Here is a 20,948-nt window from a genome sequence, read left to right on the forward strand (position 1 = left end):
TCTGCAGCGAGCATCAGAACGAGAAGACGAATATTGGTGTCAATTTAAGAGGATTTACTTCCAAAGGAAGCAGGAGTGTCCTTTTTCATTTACGTCTGATTTTCATGAGGTACAGGTGAGTGCGTATAACATGTTCAGAAATGTTGATCTTTTCAAGTGTACTTACATTGTTGTAGACATCTGAGCTACCTATTTGTAAAGCTTGCTCGTGTATTTTATGTGAGCTTTTGCTTACAGTGCAGGCATACAGAGAGTTGACAGTAAACACGAATGTGATTGCTGCTGATGGCAAGTCTTAGCGTTATTGAAGCTAATATACTTGTGCAGCAGCTAATACAATTCAGTGGCAGTGCTACAGGATGAGGAGTATACAAGAGGGGAAGTCTGCGATACTTGGGAACTTCCAGAGGACATACCAGCGCTTCTGTAGACAACAGATTTTTATGCTTGCTAGGTGGATGCTTTCAACAAAAGAATGCAAATGGTAACAAAGTGAGCCTAGGAACAGATGTTTTGTAATACTGTGTTGTAAATGTTCCTATCACAGATGAGAACTGAAACAGAAAGGACTTGCACTCTTCTCTGTGCACATGTGCAAGACAACAAGTTCAACTCAAAACTTGTCATGCTGCTAAAGGCATTCAGTGAAGACAATAGAATTATTATCAGTTTGTCTTCATTTTGTTGCTGCCAGATTTTTATTAAAGTAATTTTACTACTTTTCAGTTTATTTGAACTGAGATGGTCCTTATTTTTTCAGCTATAGCAACATAGATATTATGATTGCTTGACAACTATAAATCTAGTCACTTAGATCTTCCAGCATAGTATTGCTTTATTCCTTTTTTTAATCTCATAATAAGTATTGATGTGCAGTCAACTATAGCTGGCTATCTTTTGGTAGAAGTTTTCTCAGTTCAGAATCATTTCAGCAGCTAATTTTAATATAGTCTGAACTAGTCCTTGTCTGAAGCAGATGAAAATCTACTGTAAGCTGTTCTGAAACATACAGAGATGATGCTTTACTGCTATAATACCTGCTATAAAGAAAAGTGTATATGGCTATAGAGATTAGTGTAAATTTTTCTATGGCATTTCTTTTGTTCTTTATAGTTTCTCCAAGTACAAGAAGAATGATCTACGCTTCATAGTATATGCACCACTGCTTGATTAATGCAACATGATAGTGGAAAAATTGGCCAAAATTGCTAAGTATCCTGAGGTACTGGAAATGGTCTCCAGTTCTTATTCTCATTTATTTAGTGCTGGGGGTGAACAGGAGTTGTGTTGTATACTTAAACTTTCTGTGGATTAGCAACATACAGAATTGGAATCAAAAGGAACTTTGGGGCTAGCGAGGCTGTTAGTGCTGGCAGGTATTTACAGAAGGACCTTTGACGTTTTCTTGCTCTGCAGTAGTTCTTTCTTATATCCTCTTACTTTATAACTTGTGGAGGTGTACACTGCAGAGGAGTGGCTGCAATGTGGGTTTCTCTCTTTCTGTCAGGAAGAGATGTGATGCAGGAATTTTCTTGATTCAAGCAGGAGTGGAGCAGTGTACAGGAATCTTGACTATGTGGTCCAGGTTTCCAGGTTATTAGATGGAAGAATATGGGTATCCCCTGAGAAGCAATCCGGACTGTTTTATTTATGCAATTCTGAATTGTGGCAGTGACTACTTAAACATCAACTAGTGATTAGAAAAACAAAACCCTCTAGCTAGACACATCCATTATGGAGGACTATACTAAACACCCTACCAATTGCAATTAAACATAACTTTTAAAAGCTCCAGCAAATCTAGAACCCAGCTAGTTGTTAAAAGTACAAACTGATACTATCAGCTACAGTACGCACCATTTCCTCGGTGGGGCAGATCACATGCACGTGCTTTATTAACTCGCTGGCATTTGCTCCCTTTTCCTAGTTGTATGCCTGGATGATTTTTATTTCTTTTTTCTAAAGCCTTTTTTTTTAAAAAAGTCAGTAGTTTATCCTGCTAGCAGTCTCCAAGGTTCTGCAGTCATGAGTCCTCTGACTCATGCTGCAGGGTGCTCATGTGTCCTGTTCGCTTTCTTCTGGTTTTATTTTAGTTCTTGATGCCAAGCCATTTATGTTACCTTGCCTAAAGCTATATACAGCCTGTACCTTTGCCAGTGCCTACAGCCTACTGCTAGATTGTACTCTTGACTACCAGGATCTGTTGCAAACTCAAACCTAGAAGCTTCTCCTTACTGTGTCATTTGAGTGTTGCTCTATACTAACTGTCTCAGTTGGTTAGAAAAAAAATAAATAAAATCACAATAATTCTTTTGAGTATTTCAAGCAGAATGCCTGTCGTCTTCCAGTCTAAAGACCTAACATTTTGTTTTGGACTAGGAAGTGTTTTAGGACCATAATAGGATTCAGCTAGGACCTGTAAGAAAGTTAGTTTACATGTCTTAAGCTGCAGTAAGGGCTGAGAGATGAAAGTGTTGAACTAGGTCAATATTAGGTGTGATATGATGTGTTGAAAGAAATTTGTTTGTGGTGGTTTTTTTTTGATACCAATTGCAGTTTCTGTAAGGAGCTGCTGGCTATTAGCTTGGTTTAGAATGTAATTGGTTGTGTTGAATTTCACAGAATTTGTTGGCCCACTTGCTCAGCCTGTCCAGGTCCCTCTAAATGGTAGCAAAACTGTCCGCTGAATCAGCCATTCCCAGTGTTGGGTCGTCTGCCAGCTTGTTGAGGGTGCACTCTGCCCGATCGTCTGGTTCGTTAATGAAGATGTTGAGCAGTATTGGTGCCGTTAGCGACCACTGGGGTACATAACTAGTGACCGGACTCCAGCTGGACATTGTGCAGCTGATGCCAACCCTTGGAATTTGGCAGTTCAGTTTTCAGTGTCTCTTTGCTTACCTAGCATCCTCACTTTGTCTATGAGAGTGCTCAGGAGGACAGTGTCAAAAGACATAGTAAAATAAAAATAGCATCCACAGTAGAAGGCAATCAGGTTGATCAAGCATGATACATGGAATACATGGAAGGGAATATTTTTTGTGTAACGAGTCAGCCATTCACAGAGATGATTTACATAAGGCCAAAGCTCTCTTAGTTACTTAATTCATGAAAAAGAATTATTGTGTTTATGGTCCAAAGATGTATAGAGATTTTTTTTGAAGGTTTCATTATTTTTGAGGTATGATGTAGTTAGTTTACAGTAGTCATGGTGATTGTTTAACATAATACATGTTAACCAGAGCTTCTGGGATGACTGCAGGAAGAATATTTGCTGGGTTTGTTCTTCTGACAGTTTTCAGCTGTCTTGTACTTACATAAATCACTTACTGAGATGCAACAAAAGTTGACATCTTGGAACAACCAAAACACTCATTTAAATTCTTACATTTTTCTCAGAACCAAAGACAATTTTACTTACGTTATTGTGTAGTAGTTTGGGTAACAAACACTTTTGCTTCTGTTTTCATTTAGCATATACTTCATTGTTATTATCTTACAAGTCTACAATTTTACAGATTTGTGGTATTTTCTTAGGGTAAAAAGCCAAAGTTAACCAGAAGTACAGGTAAGAAGTTAGTATGCTTTTCCCATTGAAAACGTTGCATCTTCCCTTAGCAACAGAAAGACTATCAAAGCATGAGCAGCTTGGTATGAGATGAAGCCACTAGACTTAGGGACTTCTCCAGAGCAGTCGGTTTGTGTGTATCACACCCCACTTCTAAATCACTGGGTTGTACACGTAGAGATGACCGTAATTATAGTTAGAGTCCAGCTGAACAACTAATATCTTTCTTCCCAGAATTTAGCAGTCTGCCATTTTGCCATTGTGTTAGGCAGGTGGGAGTAGCTAAGGTTGTATTTTTGTTTCTATGTACCCGGGGTACAAGAAGGCAATTGTTTTGGAAGATACAGATTTCACATTTACATATCCGAACGAAAGGCCAAGTCCTAGTTCTGCTGAGGAATGACTGTTACTTGCCTCAATTGAATATCCAGAGTATGATTTTGTATTATATGCTGTTTCGTGTACAGTGAATGACATGAAATGTGCTCACATTTTCATTGGTGAAGACTGTGATTGTTGTGTTATTACTGCATTTTTGGAATATCTTAAGGCTACAGAATAAGTCGTAATGGTACACAATGCCGCATTAGAATTATAGAATCACAGAATCACTAAGGTCGGAAAAGACCTCCAAGAACATCTGCTCCAACCACCCCCCTACCACCAAGGCCACCCACTAAACCATGTCCCTAAGCACCACATCCAACCTCTCCTTGAACACCCCCAGGGACAGTGACTCCACCACCTCCCTGGGCAACCCGTCCCAGTGCCTGACTGCTCTTCTTGAGGAGAAATTTCTCCTCATTTCCAACCTGAACCTCCCCTGGCACAACTGGAGGCCATTCCCTCTAGTCCTATCACTAGTTACCTGTGAGAAGAGGCCGACCCCCAGCTCCCCACACCTTCCTTTCTGGTAATTGTGGAGAGCAATGAGGTCTCCCCTGGGCCTCCTCTTCTCCAGACTAAACAACCCCGTTCCCTCAGCCACTCCTCACAGGACTTGTGGTCCAGGCCCTTCACCAGCTTCATAGCCCTTCACTGGGCACATTCAACAGCTATACAAATGCACGTTGTATTGTACTCTAATGATTTTTTACGTGTACTTTTTCTTTATTGATAGGTGGCCAAATGCAAGTATTTCTCAATCTATTCATCAGTTCATATCAAATCATACTTTAAGTGTTCTAAATAGTAACATCGTTTATTTTTCTGTTTGACAGCACCCATTTACTTTATTTAGGCTATTGAGCACCCCTCAGGTATTAATGACTTCTAGTGCATCGAAGCTGACAAACTAGAAATATCTGTCCTCAAATGATCACTCTGCTGAACTATCCTGACTCCTGAGCTTTTTGCTGTTGGGCTTCTGCTGTGTTGTCAAGATGGAGATGATAGAACTCTTTGTGCTGTATCTTGTGAAGGACATTTAAAACTGTTCAAGTATGAAGCAACAGGTTGTGTCAAAGACAGATATGGTGCTACTCCGCTGAGGAATACAGTTCAGCTAACTTGTATAAAGGCAAAATGGGGGATTTTTTATTTCCCCTACAAGACTGCAGTACAGAGAATAAATTGACAAGATACATTTTTCAGTTTCGGCTTGTCACAGGTCACTATAGTTACTGAAAACCAGAAGGAGGCGGCGGATCAATGGCATTGCCCACTACAGGTACAGTAGTTTCAAATAAGTTGTATATATTCTTTGGCCAATTAAAAGATTCTGTAAAGAAGATAGCAGCTTTGTCTCCAAATCAATTTAACATAAACTAAAGCTTTTAATGATTTGCCATAGTTCTAGGAACCTATAATATCTTACGTGATTCCTTTGTGAAAGTGAATGACATTGATGGGGCAACTCAGCTGTTAGTTTTGCCTTTCTGGACAGCACAGTCCAGACCTACAAGATTCTCTTGCTGTTGTCCCCTTTTTCATTAAAGCAAACAAACAAAGCAAAAACAAACAAAAACAACACTGCTTACAAACTCGAAACTTGGGTTTTGTTTGTTTGTTGTAAATAATCATTTTGTTGAGCTACTGAAAGTGTTGAAATAAATTCTTGGAAGGGAAGGTTCTAAGTTTGCTTTGCCACCCTGTTAGGTAATATTCTGTCAATTGTGGCATTTCAGAGAAATGCATCTGTTGAAACACTTGGAGCACCCAAATTTTTTTCCCCTATTGTCAGCATCTTTAAGTTTGGGTGTTATTCCTCTGTATTCTTCAAATTGTTTCTGTGGAACTGGTTCCTAGTCATCCATCCTCCACTAATATATTTGTACAATGAATCATCGTTTGTATGCTATTTTACAATTTACTTTAGACCACTTCTCCAATCCAGGAATATCATTCAGAATTATGTATCCCAACATAAAAAGTGATTATCAGATGTATGCAGATAACAAGGTACAGTTTCGATTTTCAAATAGAATATATTTCATTTGGAAATAATTTAAAAAAAAAAAAAACAAAACACACAAAACACACCTGTAAATAAATAATGCTGCGTGATTTTATTTTTTAATTGGAAAGGAACATTACCAATTTTTCACGCCAAAAATGTTTTCAGAAGTTGATTATTCTGTAAAACAAGGTGTTGAGATTCTGAACAACTCTAGTAATCATACTCAAATTGAACTTTAATTCTGTTAAAAGGAAGGTGTGTTGTATTATTCCTTTCCAAGTCAGAGCTTTAAATTTTGTGAATTGGGTTTCTGGTCTCTTATCAGAGATGTGAAAGCATTATATAACATATATAACATACTATTCACAATTTTATAGATTCTTTTGATTGTATCTGAGCACCTACAGAACAGACAAAATCATATGCTCTTTCTAGGAGGAGTCCCTCAAAACCTAAAATGATTTCACTGTGGAGTTTTAAACTAATTATTCTTTCCCTGTGACTTTTCCTAGATTACTCTGAGTAGCATTGTAAAAGGAAAAATACAATGATTAAAAACCCTTTGAGATCTGTGTTAGAAACAAATGAGTAAAATGAAGTATGTTGTTCTGTGATTACGATACGTAACTAGAACTAGCTATACAATTTTCATTCTTCTGGAGAGAAAAAAAAGGTTTCTTGCAGGAGAACCAAAATACTTGTTAATATGGAAAGTTCTGCAGTGGATATCCTAGTCAGGATCACAGTGAGGGCTGCAATGACAACATCACCATGGGTGCCTACTGTAGGCCACCTCCTGAAGGGTGGGAAGACCCCCTACGGCTGCTGGGAGAACAACGCGGAGGGAGGGGACAAAGCTATCCAGGAGTCATTATGGATGTCAGGGCAATACTTTCTAGACACAGTCTGGCAGAAGATAAATAATGAATACGTTTTGCTTTACTCTAGCTGTAATGTTATGTCTGATGTGCTTATACGTGCGTCTGATAAGTAAAGCAATACAATTGCATTTAAGGTGAATCATTTCATACTAAGACAGCTTTTCCTTAGAACAACAGAAGTAGTTGTAGTAGTTCAACTTGTCCTATTCTTCTTGTCGTATTCTCCAGCAACTTTTGTAAAGTGAAGGTGTCAATCCAATGGACTCCTCTTCCAACATAAACTGTTCTGTTTGATTTTTTTTTTTAGAAACAGACCTCACAAATGAAGGCATGTTTACTTATACTACAGGAGCCAGAACTATGCAGTGACATTTTCAACCATGTTATTTCTTTCTAAGAATAAAGATGGTGAGAATATGGAAGGAGAAAAAGAAAAAAAAAAAAAGGCAAACCCCAAATTCTTATCGGTACCAGCATTTGTGCAAGCAAGGATGTCAGATCTGTGAAATGGCAGTGTGTATAAATGCTATTTCTGTTAGAATACTAAGTCACAGAAATGGGAAATGTAAGAAATGGCTCGGACTATCCCTTAATACATATTTTACCTTGAAATTGGGTTAAAGTTTATTCAAAAGTTGCAGCACAGGGCGCAAATGAAGTGCATATGAACCAGAGCCAAAAGAAAAAAAAAAACTCACCAGTTTTATAGAGGAAGCATGTTCTTCCTTTGGCTTACTGGATAACTCAGGCACTTACACTAAATGTTTTGCCCCACCAGTATCCATGCAGTAACTCATTCTCAGCCTCATGCTCTGTGCTTCTCAGCAGTTATTGTCCTACTTCCTCATTGTCATTTTTTCCTCATTGTCCCTTTGCCAGTTTTGCTCTGTAGTTGGCCAGTAGTAAAGGAACATTGTGACAACAGGCTTGAAGACCTAGCATCTTTCCTTGAAAACAGCTTCAGCCTCCTCATCCTTGATCTCCTACACCTGGTCCTCAAGAGAAACTGCCCTATACCTCCCGAACACGAGTCTTAGAACTAAAACCGGTATGTGAGGTAAACGCCAATACAGGACTTGATACAGTTAATTTTGTTTTATGCCAGATTCATCTGCCCCCCACCCATTCCCATAGCTAACATCTTCATCTTGGTTGAAGTTGTTGGAAGGGTTGGACTTTGTGCTTCGGGACATGGTTTAGTGGGTGACATGGGTAGTAGGGTGATGGTTGGACCAGATGATCTTGGAGGGCTTTTCCAACCTCAATGATTCTGCGATTCACTGATCTCCCACAGTCTGCAAGCTACGCAGCTCTAGCTTTTTTTCTGTAACATACATCTGTTAGCACCTTTTTCATCACACCTTCCCCTCTCCTTTCCTTGCAAAATTGACAGAATTGACCAGAAGACACTACGCCATAAACATTTCAGCTTTGCTCCATCTGTTTTGATGACACTAGCAATTCTACTACAGCATTAGCATCGCTGGGGTATTGGCAATAATACTGCTTCTGTTTCTCAGGGAGCACTGAAATGAGGTACATGAGTATATCCTGTCACTCTTTCCTAAATCTTTTTTTTTTCCCTCTGCATCAGCAGATGAAGTATCCCTACAGCATGGGAAAGGTCCATTCAGGGATCATGGTATTCAGCTCCTGGCAATAACCCCTCTTTGCAGATATGGCTACTGACAGCAGAGAGATGATTGTTATCAAAAAAACAGACAAATCTGCAGATCAGTTAGCTTCCGAGGGTGAAGCCATAAGCTTCATCTTCCTCTTTGTTCTTGTTTGTTTCTAAGAAGTCCCAGCTCCACAGAAAGAGGTAGTATCTTCATAGGCGTCACCTGGGCAGGCTTGAGAAGTGGGCCCACATGAACCTAATGAGGTTCAATAAGTCCAAATGCACGGTGCTGCACCTGGGGTGGGTCAATCCGGGACACGAGCACAGAGGGGGAGAAGAACTCATTGAGAGTAGCCCTGCAGAGAAGGACTTGGGGGTTCTGATGGGTCAAAAGCTCAACATGAGCTAGCAGTGCGCACTTGCAGCCCAGAAGGCCCACTGCACCCTGGGCTGCATCAACAGAGGGGTGGCCAGCAGGTGGAGGGAGGTGATTGTCCCCCTCTACTCTGCCCTTGTCAGGCCCCAGCTGCAGTCCTGCAGGTCTCCTCCCCGCGGGGGTGACCCCCAGCCCCGCTCCCCTCGGGGCCAGCACCCTGCCCTTCCGCAGGACACCCGCGCTGCCCCCACAGCCCCTCGGAGCACGACGCAGCCCGGCAGCGGCTCTCCCGGCCCCTCAGCGGGGCTCTCCCCGCCTCCCCGCACGCCCCACCCCGCTGCCTGCCCGGCCGCCGGGGGCGGGAAGGGGCGGCCCCCGCACCGCCCCTATAACTCCGCTTGTGGCCGGCCGGCCGGGGAGGTAGCGGTTCCTCACAGCCGGCATGCAGCGACCGCTGGGCAGAGCCCTGACCGCCCCCCAGCCCCAGGAGCCCCCCCCGGCCCCCGCCGGCGGCTGCAAGGCCTCCACCGAGGCGCGGGTGCTGGTCATCAACACGGGCGGCACCATCGGCATGGTGCAGGACGTCAAGGGTGAGGGGGGCCGGGGGGGAAGCGGGGCGGCGGAGCCCTGGGTACCGGGGGGGTCGGTGGGTGCCGCCCCCCGGGAAGGGATGGAGGTTTTGGGGTGTGTGGAGGAACCAGCCGGGCTTGGTGGGGTGCCTCAGCTGCCCCCTTGGGTGTAATGGTTTGTGAGCGGGGGCTGAGGCTGCCGCTTTTGTAACTAACAGCCTTGCTTTTAGCCGCTCTTCCTGGCACGCGTTGTAGTTCAGCATCCCGTGTTTTCTCGTAGCTACTTAGAGCAGCATCAGAAGGATGTTCTCCTTCTGCTAATCCCGTCTTCGTATCAGTGGGTTATTTCGGCAGCCCGGCTGGTAGGTGTCCTGACAAGGAAGCCTCACAGCTGGTTACAGCAGGTTTTGGCAGAGAGCAGCGTGTCTCCTGAAGCATGAGTCCTTTCTCTTTACCCCCTCACGCACTGAAAATGAAACCAACGTGATTTTACTAGGCACACGGCCTTTTTTTAGTCCCAGCAGAGTAACCGTCCCAGGCTGTCTGGTGAGCATGTGCCTCTCATTCCTACCAGGAAGAGCGTGGCTTGTTGTGGGTGGCAGCCACGTCAAGGATTTTCAAGTGGTGACCTGAAACACACAGGTGATGTGAGTGTGGCAGCCAGCATCCTGCCAAGTGTCATGCCAAGTAAGATCAGGCACAGCATCTGTGCTTACCTGCCCCTGGGCAGGCTCCTGCTGCTCTCCTTCCAGCTCTTGATTTCCTTCAAGAAATCATTGAAGGGTCCTGCTTTACCTTACTGAGGCAGACAGACTTTTCTTGAAGAAAAGGTTAGGCATGGCAGCTCCCCTCCCCCAGGTGAGAAATGCTTGAATCCAAAACGGCAGCCTGAGATGTCTTGATAGACATATTGCCCGGATTTTACCTGAAAGCTTCATAAGTATATGCTTTATGTTTTCATGTGCCCCTAAATATAAACGGGCAGGTGTGCTAATTCACCTGACAACCCCCCCCCCCCCCCCCCCCCCACGAGTGGCATCTAAGTACTGCTAGAACCTTAGTCAGCAGGCACAGATCCCAAGGGATACCAGAAGGACCAGCCAAGTAGCGTGTCTGGGGAAAAGAACAGCTTTCGGCCAGATCTGACCTCCTGGAGGGCTGCATATTTACCAGCAATGGCATAAAGGGAAAGGGGGTGATGTATAGTTGGGAGAGATGAGGACGGAGAGAAGGGAAGCAGTTTGATTTGGATGAACATCCATTCAGTTTTCTTCTTTAATTCATAGGCAGTGGAGCATCCCAGGGCTTACAGAGTCTGTAAGTTTCTAGTTTCAGAAATGGGGGTGCTTCTCTTACCTGCTACAGAATTTCAAGCCCTTGGTTGAGATAACATTTCGGTTACTCATCTGTAGGATTAAAACGCTTGGGGCTTCACCTCAGAGTTTTCTACGCTAAATTTGTTTTTAATGCATATCTTGCATTAGAAGATGGTGGTTGACTGATCTTTATTGTACAGAAGATGTGTTAAGGGGTTGTTCTGCTTTGTTTTTTATGGCTGTCGTAATTGTATTTAATCTATCAAATGAGCCTGAAGTATGACAATTCAAAGAAAAATACGTCTGCATTTCAAATGGCATGTAGTCACTTTCCTCTGTCTGCGTTGCATACACTGAAATCATTTCCTACTTCTATTGTAGGAAACTTCCCAAACTTCTTTTTAAAGAAAATAAAAACGACGTCTCATTCTTTTATAAACGACCTGCATAACCTCTTCTGATCTTGTGTACCTTTTTGATTTTGCTTAACAAGTGTCAATCATTAAAGCATGTGCAAACAACGTAGCAGTTATGATCCAATGACTGGCTACATTCTGATGAGGTTTTCACCCTGCTTTTTGTACACAGATCGAGCAGCAGAGCAGCTGGAGTACCTCTTTAAGAATATTTGGCAGTCCTTAGTGTCCAGGCAGAAACTGGTGAAAGGGCCTGGGAAAGGCAGCATGCTTAAAAAGTTGAATAAATAAATAAAAAGCAATGCTTGTTTCTTTTATTAACCAATGGACAGAAAGCACCTGTTTACAACCATACCTTAAACTGTAAGTGTTTTATTTCAAGCAAGGTAAACAGGAGTGGCTTCCTTGAGCACCATGAAACCTTTTATAGCTGCAACTGCTCGAACTGTAGGATGCAAGCTGATTCTACCAAACTAATTTCCATCTAGGTTTACAACCTTTTCTTTCCACTTGCTGGGGAAGATGTCTGACATGTCTTGGAGTTTTTGAACTTACTGTACGTCTAGAGCCTACCTCTGCAGGAGTCTTTCACAGGCAATAGATGGTCTCTTTCTGTTTCAGTGAGGTGACAGCTCATTTGCAGACTCTCCAAGCATTCATGTTTTGCTGTCAAATAAGCCCTTTCAGTGCATGTTTTAAATTTCTTCCTTCCACTTCCTTTCTCCTACAATAGCTTCTTTTGGGTTATCAATGGTTTAGTTCAGAAAGTACTGCGCTCTTTAGCGAGGTTATTGTGAGACTAATCCCTGCATTAACACCTTCAGGAAGGTGTTTTCTTCAGACTCGTGTGTGGGCTCTGTTTCACAGCTTTTACCTGAAATACTGAGGGGGGAAAAACACCCAACAAACACAAGTAGAGTTAAGTTAAATCCCCTTAGAAGGATTGCGTGGAATAGTCTCTCAGTTAATTAGTTGTCCTTCCTAGACATAGGAGACTGCCAAAGGACTGACTGCTGTTGTCCAAATGGGCTGTATGCAACCCTTTTCTAATTGAAACCTGTAGGCATTGCTTCTGAAAGTGCCTGGCACTGCATAATAAAAACTAAATAAAATAAATTTCTTGGAGAACACTCTGCTGCTCTGACTTTACAAAGCACGTTTTATAAATGTCACTGCTTTGGGGATCTAGCACCATAGATTCATATGCTCTTTGTCTTGATATTCCTATAGGAATAAAACTGCTTTGGTGAAGTCCTTTGTATTCCTCCTGACAGAGAATTTGTTAGGCTTCGGGGTGATGCCCTGTAATCTGAAGTACAGTACGCTTCTTCCCCCCAGCTGCTGTGGTTTCTTGTGCGCAGAGCCCCACAGACACAGTTGCATTAGAATTTTTCAGCTTCCCATTCTCTGCTGCAGCACAGGCTGTAGGATACCTTGATCAGTAAGTAGCTATAGTCATATTATCTTTACTACTGGAGTGAAAAGCAGAGTCCTTGGCTGTAGGTGAGACAGAACCATACTTATTCTCCTCAGCCACAGTTACGTGTTTGCTGTTCTGCCTTCGTGCATCTGCTTTGTGATGCAAGGGTTGGCCAGCTAGAGAGGCAAGGACAGAAGCTGATGAGAGATACTGGGACAAGTTGCACATCCTGCCTCTTCTCTGCAAGGGTGAAGTTGCTTCAAATACTTGGTTAATGAGTTTGGCTCACAGAAGATGTTTTCCATGCCTAATAAAGTCAAAGTGTTCTTAAAACAGTTGTGTTTGAGTTCCCCTGCTTTTGCTTTTTGAAGCAGAAACCACTGTTAAACATAGACACATCTAGGGGACTTTGTAGGTTGTAAGTGGGACATCTTGGATACGTTTGCAAAATGTCTTAAAAAAAGGTTTAAGTACAATGCAAGCAGGTACAGAAAAATCTGGTCGGATTTGTGATTAGGAGAAGAGATGAGGAACTGCCGTTAACAGGGAAAGGACTTAAGAATGTTAACATACATCAGCTCTCCCCTTCTCAGAGCAAATACAAAATAAAGCATCTAATCCATTGTCGGTATTCTGAGCAAGGCAAGTATTGGACAAACAGAAAAATGATCAGGAAACACACAGAAAACACCGTGAAACTGTGTGGGCTGCGCTTCAGAGCCAGAATGACTCTGTGTCCAAGTGCAGCGGCCATTTGTGAATAAGCTAGGAACATCTTTAATAGGAATAAGCAGGGATTAGAAATGAAGGAACAAAACATCCAGAGCGTAAAGCATGTTAAGTATATTTTGTAAAACAAAGTGTTCTGTCAGGAATCCAACCGAAGCCACTCAAGTGCTGTTGCCATTCTGTGGGGAAGCTGGCTATGAAAAGGCTTGCTGCTTCATTTAGGGCAAGCCAGGAAAGAGATTAAGGAGTTCTTAAGGATTTTCCATCACTTCGGAAAGTAAACAGACCCCAAGTAAAGCAGCCGTGCGTGCACTTTAGCTAATGCTATCACTGTTTCTCCATATTTTGGAGCATTTTAAACAACAAACCTGTTTGAAGGTGAAACAAGCAAACAAAAATAGATGTGAGCTTGTGTGACAATCATGTTTAAACAGATGGAAGAACTAGGCAGTAGAAGAGAATTACCTAGCCTCAAATTATGAATGATTAGAAATAGCAAAAGCTGAATAATGAGGTTGGAGAATTTGTTTGCTGTCTGAACAGGTGGTATAAAGCGTTCACTGAGATTAAACAGAGCGGGACAGTAGTGCCAGTGGAATCTTGAAGTTGCAGAGAAATGCCTTTGGTGGAAACTACCTGAATGAAGTACGTCTCAGAAAGTCAGACGTAAGAAAAATAGGGTGACTTTGGACTTAGGACACTAGAGCTGTGGCTGTCCTGCATCAAACAGGATATTGGGAGAGGAGATCTTGGCTCAGGTGAAGGAAAAGTAACTGGAAATGAGAAAATACCTGGAGCTCTACAATATAATGTGTAATTGAAATATTATAATCTAATTGTATATTGAAACTTGTGATGTACTATTGTCACTTAAAGACATGGGAGTTACTGAAGCCTGAGATAAGCAACGTTCTGCCCCACAACATTTAGACTACAAATGAACATCCCTCTTTCCTCTCAGCCAACCTCAGTAGCTAAAATGCAAAGATCTTGCTTATCCTACCAATATCAGAGCAGTCATGAGTTAGGTTCACAAAGGAACGTGGTTCTGTAATACTAATTGTAACGTGAAAAATTTAGGTGCCTTTCTGTCTACCAGAGAGCAGCATCTGGATTCTGTTTGAAATAGTTGTTTGCAGCCAGAACACCTGCAGATCCAGCAAACCCTAAATGGATTTAGGGTGATTTAAGCCCCAGCCATCTTCAGGGCTACTGCCGCAGAGCAGAAGACAACGTCAGTAGCTCGTGAACAGAGATTAAGATGCATCCTTGCTTCCACCTATTTTTCTTCAGCAATTTCTGCGCTCCTCTGCCTGTTGTCAGCTACGGTGTTCAGTCCTAAACCTGCTGGTGGAGAGCACCCGTCCCAGACAGTGATAGGGAACTTAGCACGTAAGACCCTACTGGGAAGCTAAGGTTTCTCTGTTTTTATAAATACTGATGTTTGTCTGTATCTGTCAATACCCAATACCTCCTGGGGGGTTGTTTTAGCTTTCTGTTTTATTTTTTCCCCTCTATGCAAATACTAGTGCTGTTGACAGTGCGACATAACATGCAGCTTTCCAGTATAGTCATGCCAGTAGCTTGCTGCTTGTGTCAACACATCTGTAAGCTAAGAGGCTTAGGCAAAAATATCACAGCTTCCTAGTACAAAATAATATTCAGGGTTTTGTAAATACCCTGCCACTGGATAGAGAATAGCTGTGGCAAGTGTAAAAGAGTTTTGTAACTTTTTGCTATCAGTATTTCTACACAAACATCAATTTAAAATAGGTAACACATAAATATTTGATATGGAGGAGATTAGTAACATTATTTCTCCTAAATGAAGGTTTTATTTATTTAAAGCCAGGAAAGGAATAGCTGCACAGAGATGTATTGATTATATTGTTTTCACATTCTTGAACAGGCAATAGACATTTCATATGGAAGGGCAGGCAAACATCTGCATAACCTGATTTCTCCTTACTGTGCCACTCCCTTCCTTCCATCGCCGCTCCTTTATTTATTTATTTTATTCTTTATTTTTAAGGACTTGCTCCTGAGGCCAATAAGTTAGTGAGCAGCTTGAAGACAATGCCAATGCTGCATGACGAAGCATATGCCCAAGAAACAAAATTTGACAACTTCCACGAATTTCCTGAAAACACATTGGTGCTCCCGTAAGTACCTTTTGCTTGGGGAGAGGGAGGGTTAGGAAGTGTCGTGTTAATTTTCAAGTAATTATATCTCCAAACATTTAATTTGAAAAATCCATTATTAGATTAGCAAAAACGCTTACGTTGACTTAAACAGAAAAAGCTTACCCTTTCACTATAGAAAATGTCCGTTTTCATATATTTGCAGTGAAGTGTCATACAACTACTTGAGAAATAACTTCTAAATTTGGCAACAAGCAAACATTCTGTGCAGCTTAGTCCTGTATTTTTCCCAGGTTTTGATGTTTATTTGTTACTGTGCCATACAAATGTTCTAGAGCAACTAAGAAAACTGGTAATAAAGCTCTGTGTGAGTTATCTTCAGCACATCTGAAAAAGTAGCATCAAATTAATTCATCCATGAGTAGGCCTCATGCTTTAATTCCGCAGGCCTTCTGTTTTTCTAAAACCCCTAAAAGCTGTTTGCCTTTCCCAAATTTATGCAACATTATGATAAGTGATGGGCTTATAATTAATCTGCATTGCTTCTTAACTGTTAGGCAATGATTAATAAGCTTATAGGTTTTATTTAGAGGGCAGTATGCTAATTTGAGATATTCCCCAGCTGTGATGAATGACTACCCCTGTAAACATGTTAACTTCGCACAAAGGATGATTTTACAATTGTTCAGAAATAAATAGGGATATTGCTGTTTTGTTAAAAGAGTGAAAATGGATATCCTTTAATCTTAAAGGAGAAAATCAGGACATACAAACAAAATACAAGGTTTATTAATTTCTTTCTATTTTGTCTTGAGGTCTCTGTGTTAAGCTTTTAAAAGTACCTGCTTAAAAGTCAGGTGGCAGGAACAGGGGTGAAGGGAAAAAAAGGACTTCTAGTGGAATAATATTGATGTGAACATACAATCTATGTTAAATATGATGTCTATACAAAAAAAAAGTAGAACTGTTACAATGCTGTATTATGACTGAATAACTTTAAAATATTTAGGGGATTTTAAATGTAACAAAACTGCACTAATATACACATTTGACTCCTAAATACACTTCTCCTGGTGTATGTTTTCCATGAGGAACAGAAAACCTTGAAACAATCATTCAGATCAAGAACTGAAGTTTAAAAAAAATCCTGTCTTCTTTTTCTGGCACTACTCCGTGCCATTTATGGAGGTCAGTCATGGCAATTTGCCATTTTCTCTTTTGTGCTCATTGGGTGATATTTTAACTAGGCAGTTGAGAAACAAGGCAAGTTTCTGAGGAGAGAAAATGGGAGTATTTTGTGAACTTTGTATATCTGTTTAAAAAGCTTTCTGTAATGCGCAAAGATATAATCTGATGATCTTTTTCCTTAGAGAGAGAGAGCAAAAGCACGAGACTAGGCTGGTCTCAGTTTTGGTATGTTGTATTTTATTTGAAGAGCTCGTCCCTGGGGGAGTTTTCTTTTCATTGATTTTCCACTGACTTCCAAAGTTACTCTTAGTATGTGTAAATATGTTATCTAACAAGGCAATTTGTTGTATGAAAATTAGCAACTTAGCTACAGTTGCTTTTGAATAAAAAACACACATTGTTTAAACGCTACTTCTGCTGTAAGCAACTTTCACACAGGCCTTGTAAGAGGAGTGGTTGTGCAGATTTTATAAGGTTTATAAGGTACAAATTGACTCTTGTGTATTTTACATTGTTATACGTACATACAAGAATAGCAAGTGAGGGAAAAAAAAACACTGCTGCAGATGAGGAGGGAAGGTAACATTGTTCAGGAACTCTCTTGTACACATCTGTACGTCTTGGAGTCTCCTCGTCTTTGCTATAGCCTTTGACTGTCCTGCAGTGGAAGGAAGTAAATGTTGAAGTATCTGTCACAATTACAGCTGGCAGCAAACTTACCATCATCCTCCGGCAGTGGAAAAGCATTGAGAATGCTCTGAAAGCGATGCTATTAACCATGTTCCTGGGTGGCTTTGCTTGGAAGAGAAAGTAAAAAGGAAGGGCAGAGTAGGCCTGCTACTAGTTCTTGTTTGTTAGCTGCTTGGTTGCAACTGCATTGCTAAGAAGGAATATATTCCAACTATTAAGTAAATGTCTGTGTCTCAGGGTTCTTAAAATGTTTTATTTTCCTTGTCGCTTGAACCTTGTAATAGACCATATGATTTTAAATCAATTTCAGTGACATGAGTCTTAATCTTACTGTAGCAAAAGTTCCTTCACTCCTAGTCTGAGAATTTCCTTTAAAATGCTAACTTAAGATTGGGTGAAATTATTGGATATTCTGTTCTTTTTGAATCTTCAGAAAGGTAGCAGAAAATAGTAGTAGGATGCTTTCTTTCTTTTTTATTTTTTTTAAAACCCCAAATCTTAACTAGCAAAGTTCAATTTATATGCAGTTGACTATACTGAGGTGTTAGAAAGTTAGAGTGGAGAAGTGGGCGTATTTTGTGGGGTAAACCACATGCTGTGTGTGTAGTCCATTTGTCTGGCAGTTCAAAGGCCTTTGCAGAGTCAGATTTCAGGCAGGGTGAAGGAGACCAGTTGTCCTTGGAAGAAGGGAAAGCAGACAGCTATGACAATCCCACAGTGATTCCAAAGCCATCATCTCATTTGATACTGAAAATTCCCCCCTAAAGTTGGGATTTTGCACTTCTGTAAGATACTTGAGTGTCTAGACAGTTCTTCATCTTTGGTCGTCTTCTTCAGGGCTACATGCTATGTGATGTTGCATTCCTCAGCCTCACGGGTACTTCATTCTATTGCTTGATTTTTAGTTTTTTTTTCTTGCATAGTTTCTTTGTCTTGTCTGCATTGTACTGAGGGTAGCCTTTTCCCGGCTATCAAGGTTGTGCTTGTTCAGTGGTCAATAACTGATTGCCCATGTGTGTTTTGTTTTTTTTTTAATAGACTTGGGCCTACTGTTTCCAATCTAAGCCAATGTTTTAAGATCTTTGATATTATTACATGCTTAAACTCCACATCATAACCAGAGGCAGCTGGCACCAAGTTTCAATTCAAACAGGAAACTTCCATAGCAAGGTGTTAATAGGCCTAGTAGGCTAGGACTGGGGCTTTACGAAGTTAGCATGTAACTAGAAAAGACAATACTGTTTTTACTGGGCCAGTTGGCCATAGTTTACTTGAAGGTGTTGGCTAACCAAGAGAGAATCTCTTCTAGAAACTGAGGAGAGTGGGCTTTCTAAAGGCCTCAGAAATGAAGGTCAGCCCTAAGACTCTGAAGAGAAGATGCTTTTCATGCCAGGGAATTTAGTTATCAAAGCATTAACAAATTTCTGCAATTCTTTTGTTGACCCTCTGTATACCTTGGGAGCTTTACAGATTCCTCTCAGTAGCTTATGAAGCGTTTTTAAACCTTAAGTCTTGGTATCAACTTTGGTAGAACTCAGTTCCAAACTTCAACAAAGCGAGTCTGGGTTATTCCTGTCTTAGGTTTTGCCAACCTCTCCCCTGCCTCTCGAATTCTAAGTTTAGTAGGTTAAAGCATTTGTGCTTTAAACCACGTCAAGTCATGAACTTCTAAACTTGGAACTTAATGTTTCAAATGTAAGACCTTTTTTTTTCTTTTTTTTCATAGACTTTAGGCGGGTTGGATTTGGGACAGAACTATTGATTTAGTGAAAAAAATCAGAAGTGATGAGCTGGTATTAGCTCTAAGAGTGATTTTTTTTCCCCCCAATTGTCTTTCTCCGCAGTGTCTCTAAGCAAAACAAAAGAATTTTCTACACAATCCTGGAGCTGTCACCACTACTTGATTCTTCGAACATGACGCCAGAGGATTGGGCCAAAATTGCAAAGAAACTTGAGGTACTAAAGTGTGGGATAAGATTTCATTTGTTGCTTAAACAAAAACAGTAGTATATTCAGTGTACTTAGCAAGGGGTAACAATGCAGGAGTGATATACCTAAGTATTTGTTTATTTAAAGTTTAAATGCTGTGCATCTTTCTTAGTTACTTGCAAAGTAACAAGTATTGAACTTGCAAGGCTTGCAAACTTTTTTTCCTTTTGAAAATGTTGCAGGCTCATTAAAGTTATAGTTCTTCCAATGATAAGCCATGTCATAATTCTGTAAAAGAATAAGTAAAAAAATTGCAGCTGTGATCAAATATGGTATGTAATATGTAGATTGGGATGTTCTAAAATGTTGGCTTAAATTCACTGTCCAAAACTGTTAAATAAAATCCTCAGGGGTAGGTGACTTAGCAGAAAGTTATGTCAGTTACACGGCATTTTAATGTTCTAATAGTGTAATGGTTAGCTATTAGCATAAAAAATAATTTCATATGCTTATACCTTTCTTACTCTGGACACAGACTGACTTGACTAGCTTTGGCTTTGCAGTTGATCGAAAAAAATGCCATCCTGGTTAGCTTCCACACACTGGGAAATGATTAAAGCCCTAGATATTTCTGTATTTATAGATAAACTCATTACATCCTTCTCTAGATTAAAAATCATCATTCTCTGCTCCTGTTCCCATTTCTGAGCTTAACTGTGCTTTTAGGAAGGTAGAGATATGAAACATTTTGAATACTTCCCACCAGGAATTTGTACATGGCTGTTATGAATAAATAATCATGGGCCTAGTAAGATACTGCTCTTCCACTCCTGCTCCCTCTGCAATAGTGAGCTCGATGGTGTTACTCTCCTTAAACCAAGCTGTACCAATTTACATGGACAGTGTAATAATGCTGGGAATGCTGCTGAAGATTATGTAACGGTCTTTCACCTTCAGGTCCTTTAATCCCAAAACCACCAAACTAGGGATGATGCTCCTCCTGTGGAATGCATCTTGCCAGGGCAGAGAAAGAGACAGAGCTAGTGCCTGGGTGTGGAGCCTCTAGAATGGAGCAGGGATGCAGCTGGGAAAAGTCTAGGGCCAAAAGCAGGGTAATGCAAAGAGGGGAATGCCATGCTGAACAGGAGAGAGCTTACCTTTCTTCAAAAACAGCATATTAGGTATATTACAACTTCTCATCTCAAAAAAATGCTTCTTTCTTGTACACAGAATCTGGCTTCTCTATATGTACATATCTAGTACATGTAATCCTAGTGAAAAGTGCTAAGAAGGAAAAAAAAAATCATCAACTATCCAGCTTGTGTATCAACACTGCCACTTTGTGTTCACTGAGTATGTGAACACTTACTTGGCACAGCTGTAATGTACTGGAGACTTCTCAGACTGAAGCATTTTAAGATGTTTCCGTGGGATTTCTCCTTAATTCCCAAGCAGATCTTTTATATTATGAAGCTTACACCAAGCTATGCTCTTTATCATCTAATAAAGTTCATAAGGCTAACAAGATTTGTGAAGTGTCTTGATTGAGTTAGAGAGGACAAATGTCTATTTCTGTGCTCTTAGCCCTTGAAATCTGCTTATCTTGTTGCTGCATTGGTGAATACTGCAGCACACTTTTTGCATCATAGCGTAGTTTGGCCTACAGAAAAATCTTGCAACACTGGCTGTTATTCTGCTGGCTGACTGGT

At 40.9% G+C, this 20,948-nt stretch overlaps 1 protein-coding gene across 1 annotated transcript in view; it reads left to right on the forward strand.

Annotated features, from left to right (window-relative positions):
- The first annotated feature begins 9,213 nt into the window (after positions 1–9,213).
- The window catches only part of ASPG (asparaginase), a 45,542-nt gene continuing 33,807 nt past the window's right edge, over positions 9,214–20,948 (forward strand). The window contains exons 1-3 of the mRNA XM_080594915.1: positions 9,214–9,431; positions 15,324–15,453; positions 19,155–19,266. Coding sequence (XP_080451041.1) covers positions 9,284–9,431; positions 15,324–15,453; positions 19,155–19,266 — 390 coding nt within the window. The 5' untranslated portion in view covers positions 9,214–9,283. The remainder of the gene's footprint in view (positions 9,432–15,323; positions 15,454–19,154; positions 19,267–20,948) is intronic.

Source organism: Anser brachyrhynchus, assembly GCF_964034855.1.
Source record: "Anser brachyrhynchus genome assembly, chromosome: 5".
Classification (NCBI taxonomy): Eukaryota; Metazoa; Chordata; class Aves; order Anseriformes; family Anatidae; genus Anser; species Anser brachyrhynchus.